Source organism: Dermacentor silvarum, chromosome 3 (assembly GCF_013339745.2).
Source record: "Dermacentor silvarum isolate Dsil-2018 chromosome 3, BIME_Dsil_1.4, whole genome shotgun sequence".
In the NCBI taxonomy this organism is placed as follows: Eukaryota; Metazoa; Arthropoda; class Arachnida; order Ixodida; family Ixodidae; genus Dermacentor; species Dermacentor silvarum.
In genome coordinates this window covers 143,283,594-143,308,868 of record NC_051156.1, presented here as the reverse complement: position 1 = coordinate 143,308,868, position 25,275 = coordinate 143,283,594, and the positions used below count along the sequence as shown (strand labels likewise).

Here is a 25,275-nt window from a genome sequence, read left to right as displayed (position 1 = left end):
GCCGAGCAAGCACAACTTAGATATGCTGCGAAACGTGAGGACGTGCTCAAATCCAAGCGTGAGCGTGAAGCCAAGCGTAAGAAATTGGCGCTTGACAAGGATAAACGGGGCATGCGTTCCTTATGCATTTACGGAAAGATTCGCTGTATATAGATTCCAACAGGGCATGTTAGATTTGCCGCAATTTTTTTTAATTCACCAGTGTACGTTCTTTGATTATTCCTATCTCGCCAGACGGGTTTCCGTTAAACAGGTCACTATACCACGGAGCTTGCTAGGAGCTTCTTTACACAGTTGGCCCCTTGTCTCTTTTCATAGAGTGCTACCTTGTGTTTTGAAAAATTATCAAAGAATTTATTTTGCAACACAACGAATGCGGCGCAAAAATAATATGGCGTGCCAACCAGCCGTAGTCCCAACTCAAGATAATATCAACGAGGCCCAATTGCCATTTAACTCGCGATACTGCCCGAAGGTATTTTGTCGTTTATCGGCTGATACTAGGTCGCACCTCAATGGCTTCATTTCGTGCTCTCGTCCTCTGCAACTCGCTTCAAATTTCTATGGCGCTCGCAGCACCTTTCTTCAATGTGTACCCTACTCAAATATTCCGTGGATGAGTGAGTGAAATAACCTTTATTTGAGGTCCGGCGAGAACGCGAACTCGTCGCGCACCCGGCTAGTCCCACGTCGGGACCGGCAGGTCTAGCCCACCGGCCCGGTCGCGGGCACGCCGAACAGCCAGGATTTGCTTGTCTAGAGCGGGGCTACGCAGAAGCGATTCCCACTCCTCCTTGCTGAACTTGGGGTATCTTGACCCGCACTCCCAGAGCATGTGTGCTAGAGTGGAGGTCTGCCCGCAGGTCGGGCAGGCGTCGTCGCGATGTACGAGAACGGCCAGACACGGATATGTGCCGGTCTGTAAAAGTCTAAGAGAAACAGCTTGCGCCCTATTCAATTTGGGGTGAGGGGGTGGAAAGGCCCTTCTAGACATGTAGAAGAATTTCGTAACCTCGTTGTGAGTATAGCGGGAGCATCCCTGGGGTCGTAGGGGGGAGGGGTGTCGGCTCTCCTTACAGAGGCAGCGCGGTCGGTGAGGTCGCGCGCAGCCTCGTGAGCAGGCTCATTGAGGTTCAGGGGAGCACCCTCGACCGACCCTACGTGAGCGGGAAACCAGGGAATCGAATGATGCGTGAGAGCATCCCGACTGGAGACGCTAAGAAGACGAGCAGCTTGCTCTGCGATGGGACCCTTCTGAAAAGCCCTAACTGCTGTTTTGGAGTCGCTATAGATCTCAGACCCACGACCGTCTAGCAGGGCGAGGGCGATGGCGGCTTGCCCGGCGACTTTGGGGTATGAAGTGCCAATTGAAGCGCTATTGGAAAGCTTGCCGCTGGAGTCGACCACGACGACGGCAAAGGTCTTTCCATCGCTGTACTCCGCGGCGTCGACGAAGCGTGCTCTGATGCTTTGTTGCTTGATCTGTTTGAGAATTGCTACTGCTCTCGCCTTGCGTCTGCCCTCGTTGTGGACGGGATGGACGCTTCGAGGCACGGGGTCCACTTCGAACTTGTCTCGAATGCACCTAGGGATCGGGGTACTGACCTCTGAAGATACCGCAGGAGGGTAACCCAGTTCTTCGAGGATGTGTTTCCCAGCCGCTGTGGTGGTTAGGCGAGCGAGTTGCGCGCATTCTTGGGCTTCGGATATCTCCTCGGCGGTGTTGGCTATCTCCTCCCCCAGATTGAGGAGATCTTCGGTATGGGTCCTAATGGGTAGCCCGAGAGTCCTTTTGATTACTTTGCGCATGAGAGCGTTGAGCTTGTCTCGCTCCGCTCTGATCTAGTTGTGCATAGAAGTCGTGTACGTGAAGTGGAATAATACGAAGGCGTTGATCAGACTGAGGAGACTGGCTTCCTTCATGCCTCGGTGACTGTTTGCGATTCTGCGAACGAGGCTAAAAGCGTTGTCCGTCTTTGCGATGATCTTACGGAGAGCCGTTCCGTTCCCGCCGTTGAACTCGACAAACATGCCCAGGACCCGAATGACATCGACCCTGGGTATCACCCCTCCATCACAAGTGTGAAGACATGATGCTGCTTTCGGAGACTGGCTTCCAATCTTTGGGTCTGCTTCGCTTCTCTTTTCTGTAAAGCAGAAGCTCCGACTTGGCGGGGGAGCACCGAAGTCCGCTGGGGTGGAGATACTCGTCGATCACGTTGATCGCCTCCTGACTCTGCCCTCGCAGCTCTCGGCGCACCAGATCGTAATGTCGTTGGCGTAGATGATGTGCTTGACGTCTTCGACGCTTGCGAACCTCTCGGAAAGACCAATCATACAGATGTTAAATAGTGTGGGGGAGATTACGGTGCCCTGAGGAGTGCCCCGTCCTGCGAGGGGCACATTTTCGGAGCGGAAGTCTCCAATGCGAAGATTGGCCTTCCTGTCTGTTAGAAAAGAGCTGACGTAGCTGTGGAATCTGGAACCGAGACCTAGGTCCGAAATGGTCTTGACGATAAAGGCGTGGAGCACGTTGTCGAAAGCCTTCTCGAGGTCCAGTCCAAGCAGAGCCTTGACATCTGTGATATGATGTCAGACATATGATGCTTGATTAGTTTCACTGCATCCTGCGTCGAGAGTCCAGCGCGGAAGCCGATCATGTTGTACGTGTAAACCTCGTTGTCTTCGAGGTACCCGTTGAGCCTGTTGAGGACGACGCGCTCCATGACCTTGCCGACGCAGCAGGTTAGAGAAATCGGCCTGAGGTTCTCGATGTTCGGGGCCTTGCCGGGCTTGGGAATGAGCACTGTGCAGGGCGTCTTCCATTTTGCAGGAACCACGCCGCTCTTCTAGGACTCGTTGATCTTGTCGGTCAGAAAGACGATCGACGGGTCGTCGAGGTTTCTCAACATACTGTTGGTGACTCCGTCCGGACCGGCGCAGACTTGCGGTTGAGCGCGAAGATGGCCTGTCTGACCTCGCAAACGGAGAAGTCTTCGTGCAGCTCGGGGCGAGGAGGGCCTTGGTAGTCCGGGAGTTGGTCGCCGGATCCCCGTCGCGCCGGACGGGCAGGTACTTCTGAATGAGTTTGGAGACGAGTACATCGACCGTGTGAGACCTGGTGGCTTCGTGAAGGGCCCGGGCTAACATATGCTTCTGAGCTTCCCTTGGTCGAACCCAGATTGCGCATTATCTCTAGTGCACTATCATCGCATAAATAGCCATATATTTTCCTAAGGATAATCGTTTTAGTTAAAATTAAATTAAATATGGGATTTTACGTGCCAAAACCAGTTCTGATTATGAGGCACGCCGTAGTGGGGGACTCCGGAAATTTTGACCACCTGGGGTTCTTTAACGTGCACCTGAATCTAAGTACACGGGTGTTTTTGCGTTTCGCCCCCATAGAAATGCGGCCGCCGTGGCCGGGATTCGATCCCGCGACCTCGTGCTCAGCAGCCCAACACCATAGCCACTGAGCAACCACGGCGGGTGATAATCGTTTTAGTATTGCTCTGCCTGAGAACCTATTAAGCAGAAAGGTTGACGACAGCAAATTGATTATTTAACGTCCGAATGCAGCGCTTGGCATGTAGGGCAGTACGAGGTGCCGTAGTTATAGTGATCTGAGGCGATATAACGTAAAATGATTCCAAACTGTTTTGATTCCAATTTCTGCAATCAGCCTCCACGATTGGTAAAAACATTTTCGGGCTATTCCCAACTTCGCCTGTGTGTCACGCGACGTCACGAAAACCGTGATAGCTCCCCATATGATATAACGTGTACACACTGTTTATGCATGATTAAACCGCACAAAAGAAAATAATCATTCCTGATTCGACGCCTTTTCACCATTAGCCCTTTACTATTGGTCCAATGTATTTTGGCTACGCTCACTTCACCTGTCTGTCACGAGACCTCACAAAACCGCGAAAAATCACCACGTCAAAGTGACGTGTACGCGAAAAAATGCATTAATATGCCGAACAAAACTGAAAACTTTTCTGAATAGCCACAGACTGCCCCGTTCCGAAAGGAATAGAAGATGGCTGCCCGCCAATCGCTCACGCCCTCGCTACTCGCACCTGCCGGTGAGCATGTATTTATTTGCGCATGATAAACCTTTTTGCGTGGCAGTAAAACGTTATCGAGCCCTTTCGGCATGCGTACGACATCGCTCTGCCAACTCTTCCTTGGTGACGATCGGTTTTAGCGGCATTCTTACGGGCCCATTCACACTTGCGACTAGGCGAGGTCGCGCGACCAAGTTGGTCGCAAAGCGACCAGTCGCAAGTAGTCGCAAATGGTCGCTTTTCTGGAAGTGCGACCGTTTCGGGCCAGTCGCTCACTGCTCGATTTTTCAGTCGCGCGACCGCAGTCGCAGAACAGCTGAACCAATCAGATGCGAAGGAACAGGACGTCCGTATACGCAGACGCTTATTTTACGCGGCGATAACATTTCAAGCAGACGTGAATGGCATATCGTGATACATTTCGGTTTAGCGACTCGTCGGTCGCATTTGTAAGTGTGAACATCGTTCGTCTTGAGTAGATTTCTGGTCGCCAGTTGCAATTGGTCGTGCGACCTCGCCTAGTCGCAAGTGTGAATGGGCCCTTATCCTTCCGTTGCACGCCGCCGCGATTTTCGACCAGCCACCGCAGGCTAAGTAAGGCGAAGCGGACCAATCGGAGAAGCCGGCACCACCCTCTTCATGCGGTTATCTATTTTCACTGTGCTGGCTTGGCCCCATCGAAACTCTCTCCACTAGAGCGTGCTCGTCGCCTCTTGTCAGCCAATTAGATAAGAAAAACCGCTGAGTGTAGACAATGTTATTGGTTTTGAAAGCCAACAAAGGTGACCTCCTATAAACGAGGAGAGTGTTTGATTGGGTTGTTCAGACAACGCTGCGGGTCACCGCCCGATGCTTGCGTCGGTGGTTACGTATATTTGACGTGAAAAGTTTGGAATCAAAACATTTTGGAATCATTTTACGTTATAGCCCCCCTGAGCGCTTCGCGTTTTTTAACGTACGCCTGGACACGAATACAATATCTCTTACTGGGATGTGTCTTCCGAAGCCGGGATTCGAACACGCATCCTCGTGCTTCTCCACGAAATGTCATAGCCACTCGGCAACTGCGGTGGCTTCGACTGTAACTAGTAAGTGTCAGCGGTTGACGCATCGCCGCAACCAGGAGAAGGAAATAAAGAGGGAACCGCTGTGTTTAGTGCCGACACTCGCTAGCCGGAAGCTGCCAATTCGTGCCTCTATGCTCCAGACAAATGGTACCGTATCGTAAGCGCGAGGCGATGTTAAGGTGCGCGCATACTATATTCACCGAACATTAATGCAGCGCGCATTGCCATAATGGCGGTATACATGATGCAAAGCGCCACGGCCGCATTCGCGCAAACGAGCCTATAAGGTGTATCGATCAAGCGGTGTTTACATAAGCTCGGCCTACCGCTGCAACAGCACATTGTAAACGCTGGCCAATCATCTTATGCGGCGTTCCGGTTCATTCGTCGAACACCATCTCTCAGAAATGCCATCAAGAACGCAGCCAGGAGGGCTCGCGCTGACCGCTGCGTTGCCGCTGAGACCAGCTGGAGTCCTTGCGAAGAAGCCTCAGGAGTTTACGGGCGTGACGTTTTCGACTTATTGACATTTTTTTTTGTTATACACTAAGCGAAAGTTCTCGACCTGAAAATTCGAGAAAAGGAAAAATTGCTGGCATGCTTCAGGGCGCCATATGTTATTTACTGCAATAGTTTTTCCTACCTACCGGTTTCGCTATCGTTTTTCAAGAGGTGTATGCGTTGCGACGGAACATCGCGACGTAATGGCACTCTATGCGGCTCGCTCGATTGTCTGTAATGCGACTATCCCGATGCGCTGCCCGATGTATTCTGATGTACTTCTCGATACGCAGCTAGCGCTCGGAGAAAACAGAAGTGCTCGCCGCTCCACGTACACCCTCCGTTCCGGGTAATTCATTCGCTCGTTCACTGCAGTTTGCTCAGAATGACTCCTTCCCTTCAATTTCCACTCACACCGAGAACACTGATATGATATGCACATTTCTGGTGCGTTTGAAGAAAATACATAGATGTAAAGAGATATTGACATATCGTATAGATGTCTCGGCTGTACTCCTCGGCTCCGGTGTGTAATAAATAAAAAAAAACATGATTGGAATCTGTGCAAGTCTGAATAATTTCACTTAAAAAACTTTCGGCAGCCTTAATGTGCCATTTAAGTGTCTTTAATGGCCCCTAGGCCTTTCGGTTAACGCACGTCCTTCTCCTGCCACACCCAGTGGAGCAACTGACGGCGGCGAAGCGCGCGTTAGGACACGAACAATGAATGGCTCATACCCCCATAAACGCGGCCTCCCCATTACGACGACAGAACTGAAATGAAATTCTATGCTGGAATGACGAGCGACAAAGGATCCAGCTGTAGAAGAAGACGACGACGCTCGAGTATTCTGATGATGATGATGATGATGATCGGTAATCATCAGAATGACGAGAAAGACATGGCGGTTGATTGGCCTTTTCCTTAACTACACTCATGCTCCTATACCATATCTATCCTATACAACTCTTAACTTGAACCATTAGCTCCTTTTAGATTTTTTTTTATTCTCTCGGTTCCGGAGACACCTCAACTTCCGGTTGCCTGAGGCCGACTTCCACTTTGCTCCTTGAGAAACATAGTGTCGCTAGTTGCTAGCACCATAAAAAAAAAAAAGAACGAGGACACTCGGCAAGGAAATTAAGAGGACACTAGACACTTTGTCTTTCCTGGTCTGGTGTTATCTGTGTTTATATTTTTTATTATTTTTAAAAAGTTTGATCCTTCTTTATAATGAAAGAAAGGAACCTTCTTAGAAGAACTAAGTCGTAGCGAAACAAAAAGCACTCCACGACGAGTACCCCCGAATAGTTCACAAGTCGTGACACATAAACCACCAGTTTACAAGCCACGCTCACAAATAAGGACTCAAACTTAATGGAGTCTTTGGGGAAAAAGAAAAAAAATGAAAGAAAAAACAACAAAAAATGTGTACAAACCACCGAAATAAAGCAAACACCAAAATACACGAGCCTACATTGAACAATGACCAAACAAGAACACACCTCTGGAGTCGTGGGCTCGGTGTAATTGCCTTATTGTTTACCCGCCTGCGCTGCACTGCGTAGTGCATAGGTTGTAATTATGGCTGCAAAGCAGTTTACTGCTGAACTATCTCCAGGATCGGCCCACCCTAGCCGGAGCGCCGACAGTGGATACAGTGGCATTGCAAAGGAGGCAAATCCAAGCGACAGTGTAATGTGTAGTCACGTGGATCACTTGGGGGGTGGTCTCCGCGCCTTGCCGTGCTCACTCGCAGGCCGTTCATCGCTTTGGTGCTACCCGCTGTGCGGAACATAATAAGTCGCAGTGCGGTTCTTTCACCGCTTCAAGAAAGCTTCGCTTCTCAGATTGCAACGTGCGAATTGGACTTGTATAATTCTTTAGTTGCGCATTCACCCGTAGCAGGGTAATCGATTACGTTTAAGCGACAACGTGTTTGATATATGCAACAGGGAGCGTCATTAGCCGCTGGCGATCCTGAGCGGCGGCAGTAAAAAGGAACGTGTAAAAACTGTTGTGTCTCATCTAGTTTGTTTACGAAACTCGACTCGCATGTTTCTGCGTCTCTGTTTGGCCGGATGGGTCGCGGTAAGGAGGTTTGTGTAACACTGTTCCACATAATGGTGTGTATATCCCTCGAACGCAGTTATACTCATTATTATTATGGTCAAATAAAAAGCCACAAAAATATATACCATACATTTAAAAGTTTTATGTCTTATGCCATTCCGCTAAGGTCAGCGGAAAAAAACAATTTATATATATATATATATATATATATATATATATATATTCGTTTATAAATAGAAGCCGAGTGGAGTGAGATGATGAGTGTATAGTTATGAGCATCCCGAATAAGACCCAACATTTCAACCATTTCTGGCTGTAAGGTCAAGTCCCCTTTAATTGTTGCATTGGTTTCTTTAACCCTGTCCTCGCGTGTTCATTTTGTTATTGTTGTTATTCACACCTCGAGTGTTCCTTGGTGTCACACTAAAAACAAAGCCGACAAAAGAGGCACGCATGTACAGCCAAGAAAAGAAACCAAAAGACACGCAACAAAACGGTCTGCACTGCCCTCGCACTTTACCATACGCGTCTCAAGCTGTCGCTGAATAATTGAAAATCAACGCTAACCGCATCGCGACTTCTTCGCATGCAATTTCTTCTTTGAATTTGTGTGTGCGTTTCAGTTTCTCTATGTCGCTTGAATGACATGGTGCTGAATCTCTTACGGAGAACTATTCTGATGGCTTGCTCTTGCTTTTCTCGTTTGTTTGACGCAGAGAACCGAAGCGAGTACAGCGGCAAAGTGAGTTCTTCATTAGCCCGGTATCTTTCCTGGCAAAGCCCGAGGCACCGACGAGGCGTCTGTTCCGGTTAATCGTGTCGACGAGAGAAAACGCGACCACCTTCTAAGGCCTTTGTTCTGAACACCTCATCACCCCGCCCCCGAGATTATTAATTATTTGGCCTCGGGCGCGTATTAATAACGCGAACCCTGCCTCTCTGGTATTTGGTTCATTCGCGCGCCTAGTATAACGTGTATATGCGTTCACAGCCACTGAGCAAGCTTTTGCAACACAGCTGCCCATAAACACCGGCTGTTTTTCCACAAAATGTTAAGCGCTTGGCAGCCGCCCGCAGGGTGTTCACGAGAACACTGAAAGAAAAGTAAAACAATTTAGTAGTGTCGCGGTTTCATGCGGCGCGAAATTACATCCTGCGTCGCCGAAGCAGTTTACGCACGGGGTCGACGTTCATAATTTCGAAAGCTGGGACAGCTCGGGCCTGAATGGCTAACACCGGAAGGATAGCCTCGGTGGCCAGGGTGGCGTCATTTTCTCCAACTTTCTTTATTCTATCTTCCATACCATGAATAAAACCCTAGCAGCATGCCTGTGCATGTTAATGCACTACGCGTACATGCACGATCTTTGTTTTCCGAGCATGCTTACGCGTTTGTGGTCAGGCACGTGTTTGCGCAGGCGACTGCCTATTTGTACCAGTAGGTTTGTGTGCGCACGCGTACGCGAAGAGGTTCATTAATTAAATGTCTTTGCAAAATATTACTGTTTGGGCTAATATGACACAGAGAAGATAAGCAGAATACTGCATTAATAAAACCGGAATAGGCCCGGACCATCCAGCTGCGAAGAGGGTGTTCGCTAAATTAATTCAGCCACGTGAATTCACTTAGTAGAATGCGTCAATATGAACTGTGTTCCTGTGTGGGGCTTCACGCATTATCACATTCCGAGGAAGCAGTGAAGCCATGCGGCTGCATACTAGCCGCGTGCCGCCGTCACAATTTGTTCCGGATTTCACCACTACTTTTGGAGCAGAAGGCGTTCGCTACAACTGCGCCGTGTAACGAAAAGACGTTACTGATTGTAGGGGATCACCGCATCACGTAGAAAATAAAAATAATATATACCTTGTCAAACGACGACAGCGATATAAACGTCAATCCTGTTTGTAAAGACAGCTTGTTGAAAATATTGCGTGTAATATAGCTGTAGATTTACATGTCTGGTACCTAAAACGACTGTGTCGGTTTATGTGGAGCACCACGAAGTAGCCGGGGACGTTGCAACCAGTACACGCATGTTCCGATAGTGCAGTGGAAGGAATTATTTTTTTTTTATTCGCCCTGCCTCATGTTACGTAAAATTTCTCCGTATATGGATCGGCGACATGGTTGCATTCACGTGCTTTGAGGTAGAGAAGAAATATGCTTCTTGTGCGTTTGGTCCAAGCAAGAAAATAGTTTACTGGTAGCTGGAGACTTTATAGGACCTCCTACAGTAGGGAGACTCCTTAGTCAACAGTGGGTGAACAAGGGTGGCTTCATCTTGGAGCCAACACCCGCCGTGGTTGCTCAGTGGCTATGGTGTGGGGCTGCTGAGCACGAGGTCGCGGGATCGAATCGAAATGGGGGCGAAATGCGAAAACACCCGTGTACTTAGATTTGGGTGCACGTTAAAGAACCCCAGGTGGTCCAAATTTCTGGAGTCCCCCACTACGGCGTGCCTCATAATCATATCGTGGTTTTGGCACGTAAAACCCCATAATTTATCTTGGAGCCAATGTTACGACAAGGCGACTCGCCTTGGTCAGGGTGTAAATATGGTTGTATTCTATGTTTTGTGCTATGATGTGCACGCGCACATGTTTAGAGTGCAAGTTGAAAAATCAGCTTTTTGCTCCTGAATACGGCAGCTAAACTTGCCGGTTTAGAATGGGTACAAATGTAACCAATGAAACTCAGGATATTGATACTCAATCGAAAGATTTTTCTTAAAAGGGTACGACATCAACTGTCTGAACCTTTCACACATGTGCTGCGACAAACTGTTTCTCTTTACGAAAGAAAATCGTCTGCACATTGCGTGGCCGAGAATCTCAGCTATTCCGTGTGATGTAACGATTTAGCTGAAACAAAACGTCTCTAACGCGAACAGAGAGTCCTGGAAGGGTTTTGCCACTGCAGACCAGCTTTATAATGCATGCAGTCGGTTCTCTGACTTGCCATTGCATGATTACAGGAAAGAATATGCATGCGACACATTTTGAGCGTGAGATGAAGAAGACCCGTATGTTCCGAGAACACTCTAAAGACAAAGACTTCTAGGCAACTTCGCCACCTCGCATGCGAAATGTCCTTGGCTGAGTATATATTTTGGCCTATACACGTGCTTGTATGAGTCGTGAAGACATGATGTTCTGTGGCGCCAGACCAAGACATGGCAAAAGAGCGCCAGTCATGTATCAATCTCTTGTACTCGGTACGCGTTTTTTTGGGCGCGCTAATATACACGCACTTGTATGTATGCACATTTCTATGATGTATATGTATGTGTGCATGCATGCATGCATGCATGCGTGTATGTATGCATGCACCTTCGTGGTATCTGCACCTCAGCAGCTACAGCCAAGCTGGCCTCTAAAACAGCTAGCTTCATGATATTGCTTCTATTGAACCATAAGCAAGTGTTTGGTCTTCCTTTTTGCACCTGTCTGCGCAGGCGGTGGACGTGTGGGCGATGGGCGTGACGCTCTACGCCTTCGTGGTGGGCAATGTTCCCTTCCACGACCCCAGCGTGCTCATCCTGTACAACAAAATCCGAAACCAACCTCTAGTTTTTCCGTGAGTGTCCGGATGATGGAATTACGATTGCCGGGACGTGATAGTCGGCCATATTTCCAAACGTCTACACACTGTTGGTTGCCGCAGTCAACCTGTTAGCCTAGTTCGGCGCATACTTCGCGCAGCCTAGAAAAGCTAAGATGAAAGAGAGAAAGGAACTCAGACGTTTGAACCGACCTGTAAGCCCATGCGCCGAAGTGGATCGCGTGTCGTGCGCACTGCTATGCTCTAACTACGTGCGCGCGCCTTAGGCTCTCAATCAGAGTCTTCACAGAACTACTATCAGGCGGGGCCGTTACAAAACGTTATATGCTCGCGCTTCAATGTACAGACTGTCCCAATTGTTGTATAGCTGTGACAAAGGTCAAACCGAGCAACATGTTGCTCGAGGTTGCCCCGCCAGTATGCGCGTAAACAGCGGGCGATATTGACTCCGACCTTGCAAACGACCGCATACTGAAATAGTGCTTATGTGACCTTGATCAGACTGCAGCTGGACTTGCAGCGCCGTATCCGTGATTAGCTCGAATTCCTACGCAGAAAAAATATTATCAGCTCGTAGCTGGGACAAGTACATTCGTCCGGTCACTTTGTTGCTTCACATTACCGATCCTACATCGTCACCCTTCGTGAATGTCATTCTGTCCCCTTTCCCCTTTCAACGGCGCAGAGTAGCAAACCAAGGGAATTAGGCTCAGGACGACCTTTCTCCAGGTTTCTAAATAGACTTACTCTCCTCTCTCTCCATCTCAACGTCCTCGCACACCACCATGACTCGAAGCACTTTCAACTAACGACGGATCAAGTTAGCGACTAGAGATTAAGCAGGAGAGCGGATAGCGCCACGTGGAATAACTTCTTCAATTTCCTTACGCGGGAAAAATGTTTGAACGTAAACTTTTTTTTGCAAATGAAACTACGAAAATTTGACAACGCCATGCATCTGCTATCGGCATGCAATACGCTATAAAGGACACTTCCTAATTGCCCTTCTTCTGCGGTTTGTACGCGCTACTTGCGAGCTCTCAGCGCGCTTTATCAGTCAGCCGGCCAATCAATTTTTCCTCCGTGCGCTTAGTCCACTAAACACGTAGGCGCTGAAACGTGTGCTTTCGTCATCTAAATGCGTGCCCATGAGTAGACCCATTAATTATGTTTCCTCGTGAAATGGATTGGTGGCCGAGAAGTGCTTCTACGCGTAGGGCGCAATACGGGAGAAGACGTCGCTTCTTAGAACCACGGCGCTTCGGCAGATAACATAGGTATTGACTGAGTACTGAAGGTCTGAACGTGAATGAGATACGGTCGAGGCGCTTAGAAGAATGAGTGCTTACCCGCTGTTCCCCGCACTGAGAGCATAATAGCACCGGTACTTCTACTCAGAGAGTTCACTGACGACCGGTCGGTTTAGCGTCTACTGTATCGTACCACACATATCATGCTATATCGGCCCTAAGGGCAACCTAGTATAAATATACCTGACCTGCTTCGCCTACGCTGCTGACAATATATGTATATATATATAATAATGTATATATATATATATATTTATATATATTTCTCTTTTAGCTCCAACATCAGCATTGAGCTGCAAGACCTCCTTTCACGCATGCTGAAGAAAAACCCCGATGAGAGGATAATGGTTCCTGAAATTAAGGTAAAGTACACTTTTGTGAACTCTCACACGCAAAATATATATATATATATATATATATATATATATAGAGAGAGAGAGAGAGAGAGAAAGAGAGGCCGGATCGCCGCCGGAACGTCGAAATTATAATGAATATATATATATATATATATATATATATATATATATATATATATGTGTGTGTGTGTGTGTGTGTGTGTGTGTGCGTGTGTGTGTGTAACGAACCACACAAGGACGGTACCGTGCATTAGTGGTGAAGGAGGAAAACGGAGAATATATATATATATATATATATATATATATATATATATATATATATATATCAGTGAGGCAAATAATCACACGAGCCGGCACAGAAATAGTTTAAAAAATAGAAGTACGTACGAAACACATATAACTGGACTTTATTGACGATCCGGCCGTGACCCGGCCTTCAGCAAAAATGACCCTTGATGAAGGCCGGACGTCAGTAAACGTTAGTAAAGTCCTGTTATATGTTTTTCCTACGTGCTTCTATTTCTTGAACTATATATATATATATATATATATATATATATATATATATATATATATATATATATATATATATATATATATAGTTCAAGAAATATAAGCACGTAGGAAAAACATATGACAGTACTTTACCACCGTTTCGGCCGGGGTCCGGCCTTCAAGAGGGACCCTTGATGAAGGCCGGACTCCAGCCGGCACGTCAGTAAAGTCCTGTTAGATGTGTTTCCTACGTGCTTCTATTTTTTTAACTATTTCTGTGCCGGCTCCTGTGATTCATTGCTTCACTGCTATATATACACACACACACACACAAAGATATATATATATATATATTCTAACATCATCAGCGACATTTCTGCATAGCGAGCGCGTAGTTTCTACACTAAACTTGCGGAAGACAAATTAGCCGTCATTAAGAAGCAATAAAGAAGTATATTTAAAGGAACTTGCGCAAATACCCAAACAAGAATCACGCAGTCGAATCCAAACCCAAGTCTGCTATTTCGCAACGTATGCGCTGTCATCGGTGCCACTGCCGTACTGTCGCTTCCCTGCTATACTGTTCACTCCCACAGTTTGAGTGCATGCTTATAGGTCTTCCACAATACGAACACGTCGCCTATACTGCAAAACAGAAACACTACGTTGCAAGTTTCTTTGTTCTTGCCACATCGGTACATGGAAAAATTGTACATTGTCTTAAATATGTACTACTACGACTGAGTTCAGGCACGAGGAGAGAAGCAAAAAAAAATAAATGAAGAAGACGGGGTTGCTAACCAGGATAGCGTTTGGTTGGCTACACTACTCTGGGGAAAGGGAAAAGAGGCATGAGCGCATGAGAGAGACAGGCGAAAGAAAGACGGCGGTTAAACTGCGCAGGCAATTCAAGAATGGCGAGTGGATTCTAAATTAGCTAGCACACAAAACGCCTCCGGACTATTGGTAAATGCCTGTGTATCTTTGTAATTTTCACACTGCTTTAACTAAGCCTACAGAATACCTATTAGCCCGTCCCCCTCCCCCCCCCCCCCCCCCCCCCACGTTCCCTGCACTGCCAACGACCACCTAATTTCGATACGGTCACGAATTGTTTCGCACCAGGTCATTATTTCAGCCCTACGCGCGAGTGAGAGATGAGTGATGCCATCAGTATTCCGTCTGCCCCCACAGGTGCATCCATGGGTGACCCGAAACGGCACGTTCCCGATGCCGTCTGAAGGCGAGAACTGCGTCTTCGTCGAAGTCACGGAGGAAGAGATTGACAACTGCGTGCGCACGATCCCGAAGCTGGACACGTTGGTAAGAATGCGTATGCCTTCCTCTAGTGTGCAGCGCAGCACATGTAAAACACGCGAGGCGACAGGTAAAATCAGGACACAAAACCCTGTATGACGCCATAGCAACTCTACGGTATATAGTTTACATGCCCGTCCTTTAATCTTGTTGTCATTGAAGCCCTATTCCGCCGGACAACAGTTTATGCGCTCAGGAAATATCTGTCTAAGGCCTGGCTCACACCCCCTAGTTTATTGGAACAACTCGTGTTCTCTCATTTGTAACCCAGCTTGCAGACGCGAGAAGATACGCATGTTTTGTTTTTCTTTTCCCGGGTCTTTCTTTTTTTTATTTGACATTAATCGCAGCGCCTTTGTTGGTATTATTGCGCGGGGCACAAACATTCATAAAATTAATCCGCAGTCTTGCGGCCAACCAAATCTGGTGGCAACAAATTCCATTCAGAAATCGTTTTATGGAAAAATGAATTTTTGAACAAATCGGTCCTAGGGGTGTATGGCCGAACTTTAAATTTGTGATCCAAACGGGAGGACTGATAATGCGCCGGTCGTAGATAATCTGAACCATTGATTCCTGTTTGCTTGTTATAAATTGAATAAAAACACTTAAGTCTAACATTACGTCTTCGCTCTTTTAAAGATTGCCACTTAAGTTCTCTTTTCATGGCTCTAGAACTTTCGTATCGATCATACTTCCCCAGAACAAATCTGGCTGCAATAGACTGAATACGTTCAACTGCATCAATATGTACCTTGTGAAACGGGTCCCACACAGAACAGGCATATTCCAGTATAGGTCTGACATAGGCATGGTATGCGGTCTCTTTAACTTCTTTAGTCACATGTTTAAGGTTTCCTTGTAGAAATCCAAGGGCTTTTCCTGCCCTGCTAACAACACTGTTGATTTGTTCAGACCAAGTCCCTTCTTCAGAAAACGTAATGCCCAAATACTTGTATTTGTTCTCGTTCCTAAATACTTCATTGTTTAAGACGGACTGATTCGTTAGCCTATTACATTTACCTAATAGCTTTACCTTTACAGTAAAAGTAAAGCTATTGCCAAAGCGCAACTCTCATAAACTGCCAGGAACTGCCTATATTAGGCGAAAAAACTACGCCAGTTATGAAGCAAAAGAATAATAGCAGGTAAAATTTAAAACGAGCGCTCTACCTTTTTAATTATCATTATTATATTGCTCCCGGCGTGGCGCCCTTGACGTCACAATGTGTGTAAAAAAGGGGGGGATGGGGTAACGGTTTGGTAAAAAAAAAGGGTAAGGGTTTGCGCCAGTTCGTATGTCACGATTAATGGGGAGAGTGGCAGCGCGAAGCAAAATGATAACTGGACGACGAGACAAACAAGCACGAGCGCTACTTTCAACGGAGACTCATTGCTGTAAAACACGAAAATAAGTAGTCTACAAACGAACGAAAATCAACAGCCTGCTCATCAAAGGAATAACACCGGTCACAGAACGGTAAACAACAGTGCTATCACCTAATGCGCGCGCCGGAGCTTCTAAGAAACTTAATGCTTTGTCCGATAAGGACAATGACGGCTTGCTCCGACGTGAGCGATGCTCACGTGTTATCTGCGCAGCTCCAACCACAATGCGTGTGTGGTCATCCGTTTGTCTGCGCATGAGATCACAGAACCGTTCTTTATAGACATGTGTCATTCCTTTGATAAGCAAGCCTGATTTCTTTTTTTTTTTTGCAGGTTACTTATTTCCGCATTTTGCCCCAATGAAACTCAGTTGCAAGTAGCGCACATCCTTGTTTGTGTCGTCGTCCATTGCTATATTATTTCGCGCTGCCGCTCTCTGCAATAAAAAAATACATTATGGGGTTTTACGTGCCGAAACCACGATCTGATTATGAGGCACGCCGTAGTGGGGCACTCGGGAAATTTGGACCACCTGGGGTTCTTTAACGTGCACCTAAATCTAAGTACATGGGTGTTTTCGCGTTTCGCCCCCATCGAAATGCGGCCGCCGTGGACGGGATTCGATCCCGCGACCTCTTGCTCAGCAGTCCCAACACCATAGCCACTGAGCAACCACAACGGGGATCTCTGGAACAGTAGCTATAATTTGGCACCGGCCGCGGCGGTATGTAAGCCAGATTTTATTTTATTGCGATAGCAAATATATGGACACTCAAAGCTGATTTCTGCCGTCGCCGTCGCCGTGAGGTTCCGTATGACGTCAACGGTGATGAAGTCGTCGCCACGCGCCGTATGCTGTATGTGCGAGGGAAAGCGCGCGAGGGACGCGCGCTTTCACGAGGAGCGAACACACAGCGGAGAGCAAACGCGCGTTCTGCGCCGTGTTACTTGAAGGGCTGCAAAATTAAGCGTCTTTTTCCTCCTTTACAATCACCATATATATATATATATATATATATATATATATATATAGAGAGAGAGAGAGAGAGAGAGAGAGATAGAGAGAGAGAGAGATCAAACGCGACTTCTTACGTCGCGCGAAAGGCCGTGAGGGGACGGGAGGAAGGGAGGGGAGGCGACGTTTAGCTGTGGTACCAAATGCGTATTTATATAAAAAAGTTGTCGCAGTTTCACCTGAAAGGCGAAGCATCAATTGCGATATCAAACTTGTAGAGAGCTATACGGAGTAATGATACTAGCTTTATCAGCTGTATAAACTTGGACATGCAGCAGCACCGGCAACACGCAGAAATGTCGACGCCGTCGGCGTTTTGCCCGCGTTCGCACAAAATGCGTGCGGCGTTGGTGACTGTTGCCGGAGCCTCTGCTATAAATAGGCACTTGGTGCCGCAGCTAAACGTCGCCTCCCTTCCCCCCCTTCCCCCCCCCCCCCCGACGGCCTTTCACGCGTCGGAAGAAGGCGCGTTTGCTCTACATATAGGTGATTGTAAATGAGGAAAGAGACGCCTACTTCTGCAGCCCTTAAGGGAGCACGGCGCAGAACGCGCGTTTGTTCTCCGGCGTGCGTTCACTCCCCGTGAAAGCGCGCGTCCCTCGCGCCCTTTCACTCGCACATACAGCGTTCGGTGGCGCTGAGCCGTGCTCCCTCAAGGGCTGCAGAAGATAGCGCCAACCTTTCCCTTTCCCTCAAGAACCACTTATCGTGGCGCGCGGCGACGATTTCATCTCCATTGACGTCATACGGAACCTCACGGCGACGGCGACGCCGACGGTAGAAATCTGCTTTGGAGTGTCCATATAATTGCTATCGCAATAAAACGTTGCGAGGCGAAAAGGTGGTAAAGACTTCCGACCCTGCTCGACGAGTGTCCCGTTCTGATCTCGTCGAAAACCTCCGAGCCGCCCCCAGAGGCACCGGCAACAGTCACCAACGCCGCGCGCATTCGGTGCGAACGCGGGCAAAACGCTGACGGCGTCGACAACAGTTCTGCTCGTTGCTGGTGCTGCTGCATGTCCAAGTTTATACAGCTGATAAAACTACTATCCTGACTCCCTATAGCTCTCTCCTAATTTGCTGTCGCAATTGACGCTTCGCCTTTCTGGTGAAACTGCGACATTTTTTAAATAGGGCACTCGTCTAGACTTTCTAGCGCTAGTAAACAATCAACATCGTTCAGACAAAGAAATATAATATAAATGTTTGGAATTAAAATTTAGTATTACAAACTGATTATTGTATTTCTTGGATGCTAATAATATTATAAATCATAGGGGTTGTATGATACGTACACGATGCTCTCTAGTTTCTTTCCCCTCAGGTTGTTGCTGCCTTCTAGGTGCGGCCTCTTCAAACTCTTGAATATTCTTAAACGCAGATCCTGGTTAAGAGCATGTTGAAGAAGCACTCGTTCGGGAACCCTTACAAGGACTGCCCCCGGCACCGCGCCCGCTTCACCAAAGCAACTCGTTCCAATTCAGCACCTTCCTCCTTCGACGTGTTCCTCGAAAGGTTTGGCCCTCCTCCAGTCATCTTTACTAACCCTGCATTAGCTTCGTAGAATGTGGGCGCTTAACAGTGGCAAACCTAAAGTTGCAGTGCGTTACAATGTGCATAGAGGATTTATTGAATAAACGGCTGTACCTAAAGAAACAGCCGGCTTTTACCTTTAGCGTCAGCAGGGATGGACAAGGCTGAAATGTCCCACCTTTAAATGTTTATTTTTTATCCCACAATCCGATCTCTCCGGAGCTTACATGAACCTTATGTTACCCTGTCAGTCCTTTTACATTGCAGCACCAACCAGCGCCGAGATCATTGTTCCCATAAAATGCCTTTGCGCCAACTGAAACGCTTCCGTGGTCGAGTCCAGTAGTTTTATATGTTTCTCCAGCGTTTGCTGCGCAATATTTACAAAAAAGGAGTTTATCTCTCTGTAAGTCCATAAAACATCTGAAATTACCGGAATACATACGGAATGTTTGTGTATACGCTAACCTTGGAGAAAGCGACGCGCTGATTTGGAGAAAGCGACTGCGCCACACTTCGCTCGATTTGCACGTTGGAAATGGAGCGAAGTGTGGCGCCACTGCCTTGCTAATTGGGAGATCGAGAGAGGCAGCGCGTGAGTGATGTGTGGGCGCGATTCTCAGCAGCCGCCGCAGACAGACTTTCGCTCATGTAGCGCTTTGTTTCCATACATAGTATCGGTGGCGTCATCGATGAACAGACGACGCGCGCTATTTGGGCGCCATCTCGTAGCCATCGTCCCCGCAGAGCCCATCTTGCGCGGCACTACGCTTTTCTTCTCACGCTTTCGGCATACACTCCTCCTCCGTTTTCCGCCTCATGGTCCGCTGCAGCCTCCTCCTCTGCTTTCTTGCTCGCGCTCTCTTCGCTATCGCCGTCTTTCATCCGCCGCTGCGCTCCACGTTCGCTCTTTCATCCTTCGCTTTGCTCGTTCGCTCGGTTACCCCGAGGGACGACGCTGATGCGAAATGCAGGAACGGATGCCCAGGAGCTGAGTTCTAAAGAACCCCTCGCCTCTAAGCCGACTGTACTTGACTATCCCAACACAACTACGATTACAAGCATTTTGCTGAGTGAGATACGCGGCTCGAATCACCAGCTTCTGCCTCCTGTTCTCAAGTCTAGTATGTATATGTACCCAAAAACTAGTTTCAAAGCCTATCATATTTGATGTACCTGACTTTGTCGACTTCATGATAAGGTCAATAATTAGAAGTGACAACAAATTATTTTTTTAGTAAGCACGCATTCTTCAGAATTGCAATTTCGCCCAGTGAGCCTCCTTTATTATAGGAATGTTCTTGCGCTTACTGACCAGAGCTTGATCGAACCGCAGTAACTGCCCTCATGGTCCGCTGACCCATGTCGCGTCCTGACCATGTGTCTTCTACTTCATTTACGAAATCGCAGGAAAGTCTCTCTGGAAAGTCCGCTGCCCGCCCTCAACGAAATCAACTTCCTGGACCAGACATAGCGGCAGCTCGAAGAGTGGGCTGCCGCAACGCCGTTGGGGCTATCTTGACCGTTGGTGGATGGCGGCCAGCGATCCTGCAGAAGTCGGCGACGAAGATGACGTCGACGACAAAGACGATGACGATGAAGCAAGAAGCCGTCATCTCATGCACGACTCTCCGGTGCAAACGCAGCCGCGACGAACGGACTTTACGCGCTGCGACTGCCCGGTGCCTATACCTCCGCCAGCAGCATTACGCCTCACGCCCTTCATCATACGCGGTTGGCGCGACTGTAGCATGAGCTGTCTTCATCGCCGCATAGTAGACACAAAAACCTCTCTACACCATGCCACATTTTCAACCCTTGCCTACACTTGACCGGAGTGTAGTAGCTTCACACCGATTGCCCCATCTTTTTGATACCCTTCTTTTTAGCGATTGACTCTTCGTAGCTGTGATGTCGCAGGCGCCAGCAGTGGCATATACTGTAGATGCAGCGCTTTGGTAAGGTTATTGTGCCGTTTGGCTGGTTTTTATGAAAATGATGCCGCGTCATTCTCGAGCTGTCAGTGCTTCTGTGCGCGTACGAGACCGCTGCATTTCGCGAAACGACACTGTTCATGCGTTCGATAACCTGCGTACGAATGCCTTTGCAATATAAGGCTGATTTGCGTTTCCGTTTAAGACAAGCCAGTGCCGTGTAATTGCCTAATTTACGTTCTGCATTCAGAGGCACCTGTAAATGGAAGCACCATGGACTTATATATATCTACCAAATGATGTGTTTCAGAGCCGATAGCTGAATGACCCCCTTGAACTGTTTGAATGCACCGACCAAACGCTCCTTCTAATCTGGGGTTGAGCGAAAATTCCGGTGACAAAGTTGAAGACTGCAACCCAGTTCCTGCTAAGTGTGAAGTAATGAAACCAAGACTGGTAACATGGACAAGCTTAAAAGAAAAGAGGCCCTACCATTAGTAATAATTTTTTACTGCTTATAATGTACATACAACAGTCACCATTCTCCTTACAGGGGTTACTCGGAAATTTTATCAGCTCAACTATGTCAAATGTCATCCCTTACTTCTAATGACGCACATGTAACACGAAACACATTAAACCACACTCAACTTTGCACAACCATCTGTTCACTTGTACATAAGCCGCTATTGTGTGTTGTCTCGAATCAGTGTTTCCGAAGCATTTTCTACTCAAGAGTATTTCCACTTAAGTAGGGCACTTTGGCACTCTCAAGTAACATTTCGGTCCGTCGCATTCCCTGCGACTTGCGCGGCTCATACAATGTGGCCCCATGTTCTCTGCAAAAGTCGCACTTTATTAGAAAATGCAATTTATTCTACTGTCTTTCCCAACGTTATTGCACCTGGCTGAGCAAATTGTTCATACTATAGTCGGGTAGAACTTTAGAAAGCAGCGGCATTTGTCCCTCAAAGGCGTATGCACACGAGCCTGCACAAATGGGCGCCCACTCTAGACTGACGTCATGAGCCGAACAGCCGGTGACCCCGGCGACGGAGAGCATGCAGCCCGCGCTTCGAGCGGGGCCGAGTCGCGCCAGCGGGTCTATTTCTTTAGTCGCGGAGGCAATCGGCTGCTGCGCTTCGGTCACCGGGGCGGGGCCTCTCCTCTCTGCTTAAACTGTACCCGACTATATTGCATCATGCGTTTCATGCTGTGTTATGTGCCACGCAACGACAAAGCGTCGAATGCACAAAGAGAAGAAGCCCTCTTTGTGGTCTCACCGCTGCAGTTTACCACAATACACAGATGATGTATTGGACATTCGTTTCATGCAAAAGGTGCTTATATTCCTCTTTCCCTTTTATGCATCTGGGTAAAAAATTTCCACCAATTCACTTTCACAGTTCTTGCGCCAGCAGCCCAGGGTGCCCTTTAGCGTGATCACCAAGAAAGATCTCTTTCTACACAATAGGCAAAATGCGATTGCAATTGTAGAGCATCTGTCGGTATTTATCCGTTACCTTTCGAGTCGAGTCACTGTTTCCCCTGATGTCGTACGCAGTTCAGACTAAAGTATACTGCCACACATACTACATGGCGGTATAGGTTGAGGGATCAATACACTTGTACAGTCTTTTAGTACGCCTTGCACAATCCCATCTCTCGCAGGTTAAGAATTTATGTGTGAAGTGTTCTGCCCTGATGACCTTTTACCAAGAATTAGCGAGGTTAGCCAAACGAAAGGTATTTTTATCCATTCTTATTAATTTCGATCATACCAAACGGCACTATACAAAATTTCTGCCTTAGCCAGATGCAGAACCAATTTACACTTCATGGTGGTAATAGCGCCTCACTAATTATACCATGGGGCTTTACTCATTAAATTGCTAGCATATTGTGCTGTGCCGACACAGAGTTTATGTGAAAGCGTATAAGTTTCAAAATTATTGCGCATAGCATTACAGCTGGTTTTTGGAAAGCAATAATGCATCGGTAGACGCAGGGTCGATATGTGCATACCTCATATATTTGTCTGCTTCTTATCCTGTACATATATATGCCCTTGCGGTGACTGATCCGTTACGAGTAATTTGAGGCTGCTCTATTTCTTTAGTGTCGAATGTACTTCGTCGTATGTAATGGAGATGTCACGCTTCAGCCGCCTGAAAGGTGCCCTTTTAGTGCTTCTAGCACTCGTGGCTAAAAAAACAAACTTTCAATAAGGCAAGTGCAAAACAAACACAACGTTCTAGTTTGCCTGCAAAAAATAGCTCTCCCGGTTTTTGCATTCACTAATCTTCGCTTTGAAGTACGAAAATTGTTGCCTTAGCCCATTCACATATTCTCACTAGGCGCTGAAATGACGGTGGACTGTGCAGTTTTTTTACTACTACGATATTGCACTATCTGGCCAGTTCTTAGTCGTCAAGCACACTGTAATCCGAGCTGCAAATCCATGCTACAACACAACTTCTTGCTATTTCTATATACCGAAGCTTCGCTTGTAGCTATGGCACGCCTCATGTATTCGGATGAGAACGAGGCTCTCCTATTATGCAAGTCGCCAATCCTTATGCATTTGGCTCTGCTATTCATGTAGATTTATTTTTACGCTTTTCAAACGTTCCCGTGTGCATTAACTAATGTTAGGCATAGCTTTTTTGTATAACCGCAGGTAGTTTCTTTCGCAGCCCTGAGTCACGGACTCTGCCTAGTGCTACCAAATACATTAGGGTAAAGATTTACATTGCCATTGCCCAGCGCCACTAGTTCCATTAGACATGTTGTCGCCCTAAGGGTATCCTCGGACTCCTCTATTATTTGAAATTTTTCTTTCTCGTTTTTGTGTCGTGAACTGTGCCATGTCGGAGAACAATCTGTGCACTGTAGCTAGAATTTGCATATTAAGCACGCCATATAGTTATTAGGAGCACACGTATATTGTTACGCCACTTGTCACCGACGAGACGAAAACTACACTCGAACATGTCTTGTTCTATACAAAACCCTTCGCTCATGGTGCTACAAGTAGAGTCAGTTTGATGTCACGTCCCACGTTCATCTCGCATCTTTGGGCACAACCTGTTAACAGTTCGGCCTCACTTTAGTGTTCTGGATTTATACGCAATTACCAACCACATTTCCTTGTCATATGACTGAAAAGGTGGGGACACCCATCAAAAGCACAGTGGACAGAAAAAATAGATGTCATTACATGTTAGAGGTTGGAAAAAGTAATTTTGTAACGCTGCGTTCAACTGTGAGGTGTTTTTCACATGACCTCCAATTTTTTCCTAGAAATTCAGGCCAACATTTATTTGTATTATTTGTCGTCTTAGAACCAATTATAACGAGAATTTCGCTACTAGTATCTCACAGTATGCTCCGGTATACGAGTACTCATGATGGTAAGTGTTACTCTTTACGACCTTGAAACACAAGTGATTCACATCAAACATGCCTTATCACTTGATCCTGAGCGTCTTTAACAATCATTGCGTTAAGGCTTGTCGTTACGCGTTTACGTTTCACTGACGACAATGCTACGAAGCATTTTTTTTCAAATGCACTGTACTTTGGAATTATTGATTAATTATCCGGAAATACTTATTTATAAAAGCTTCGCCAGCGTCGCTATAGAAGTAAGGCGGGAGCTATAGCTGCACACACGACAAGCACATCTTTAATAGTCGGTGCCAGAACATCGGCAATAGTAGAGCTTTTATTTATCCCCGGCTAATATGAACATTACTTTCGCGTTTGAAAAGCAAATACTCTCATTGTTTTTGCTCGAAGTCACTCAGGAATTGCTGTGTGTGCGAGTTGCAGGCAAAGTATTATGGTGAACAACTTTGATTTTGCTAAACTCTCTTGATAAGGTTAGCCAAAACACCCAGCACTACTCAATTTCTCGAAGTGTGCTTGGTTGAAATTACAAAATAGGCCGTATATAGCATTTCCGTGCTCTTCCCTGAAAAAAGAAGCTTAGCTTGTCGAGCATTATGTTCACCCTGGTTGCCCATGTATCTTTTCCTGTCATTTATTTGTGCGGGTAGTCGTAGTGTAAGAAACAAAACCTCAATATATTCTACGTTTTTGTTGCTCACGACATTTCACCACCCTTTAGTTACAACACTTTTATACTAGACGTGTTCTTGACGAGCTGTAGTAAGTGTTCCGAGAGAGATGTCTTCAAGAATAAGCATGTTGCACCTTTGCCCGACATTACTGCGCGATAAACTCGCGCTATTTGTTAAGCCATCCTGTGCCTCCTGCTCTATTGTCGGATCCATTGAGACATCAAATAAACTAAGGTTGCAATGATGTCTGACTTGGTGTGTGCTGTCTCGACCGGAACTCTGCAACGTCATTGAATTGACGCGAGTGCCGGCTTTCTCACCCTTCGCTCCGGGCTGACTGAGGTTGCCCTGTTTACAGAAATTTGAAGAATACAAATGATCTCCATAGATAAACAGTCACCTTATTGAATGAAATTTATTGCATTTGAACTGAATCCAATATTTAGGTACCGGTAAACTTTTAATTTTGTTTATCACACGCAGAAATTTACATACCTTAATTCTGGGCATCACAACTGCTGAACAAGCGTAGACATTGCAATTTTGCAAGTTGCTGTT

The 25,275-nt window shown here is 47.0% G+C and overlaps 1 protein-coding gene across 4 annotated transcripts in view; it reads left to right on the top strand.

Moving 5' to 3' along the window:
- LOC119445867 (calcium/calmodulin-dependent protein kinase kinase 1-like) overlaps positions 1-24,959 on the top strand; it is a 258,301-nt gene extending 233,342 nt beyond the window's left edge. For all 4 annotated transcript variants that reach the window (XM_049663686.1, XM_049663687.1, XM_037710171.2 and 1 more), the window contains exons 14-19: positions 8,435-8,460; positions 11,177-11,298; positions 12,868-12,955; positions 14,639-14,767; positions 18,547-18,680; positions 20,109-24,959. In XM_049663686.1, coding sequence (XP_049519643.1) covers positions 8,435-8,460; positions 11,177-11,298; positions 12,868-12,955; positions 14,639-14,767; positions 18,547-18,680; positions 20,109-20,172 — 563 coding nt within the window. In that variant the 3' untranslated portion in view covers positions 20,173-24,959. The remainder of the gene's footprint in view (positions 1-8,434; positions 8,461-11,176; positions 11,299-12,867; positions 12,956-14,638; positions 14,768-18,546; positions 18,681-20,108) is intronic.
- The last annotated feature ends 316 nt before the right edge of the window (positions 24,960-25,275 follow it).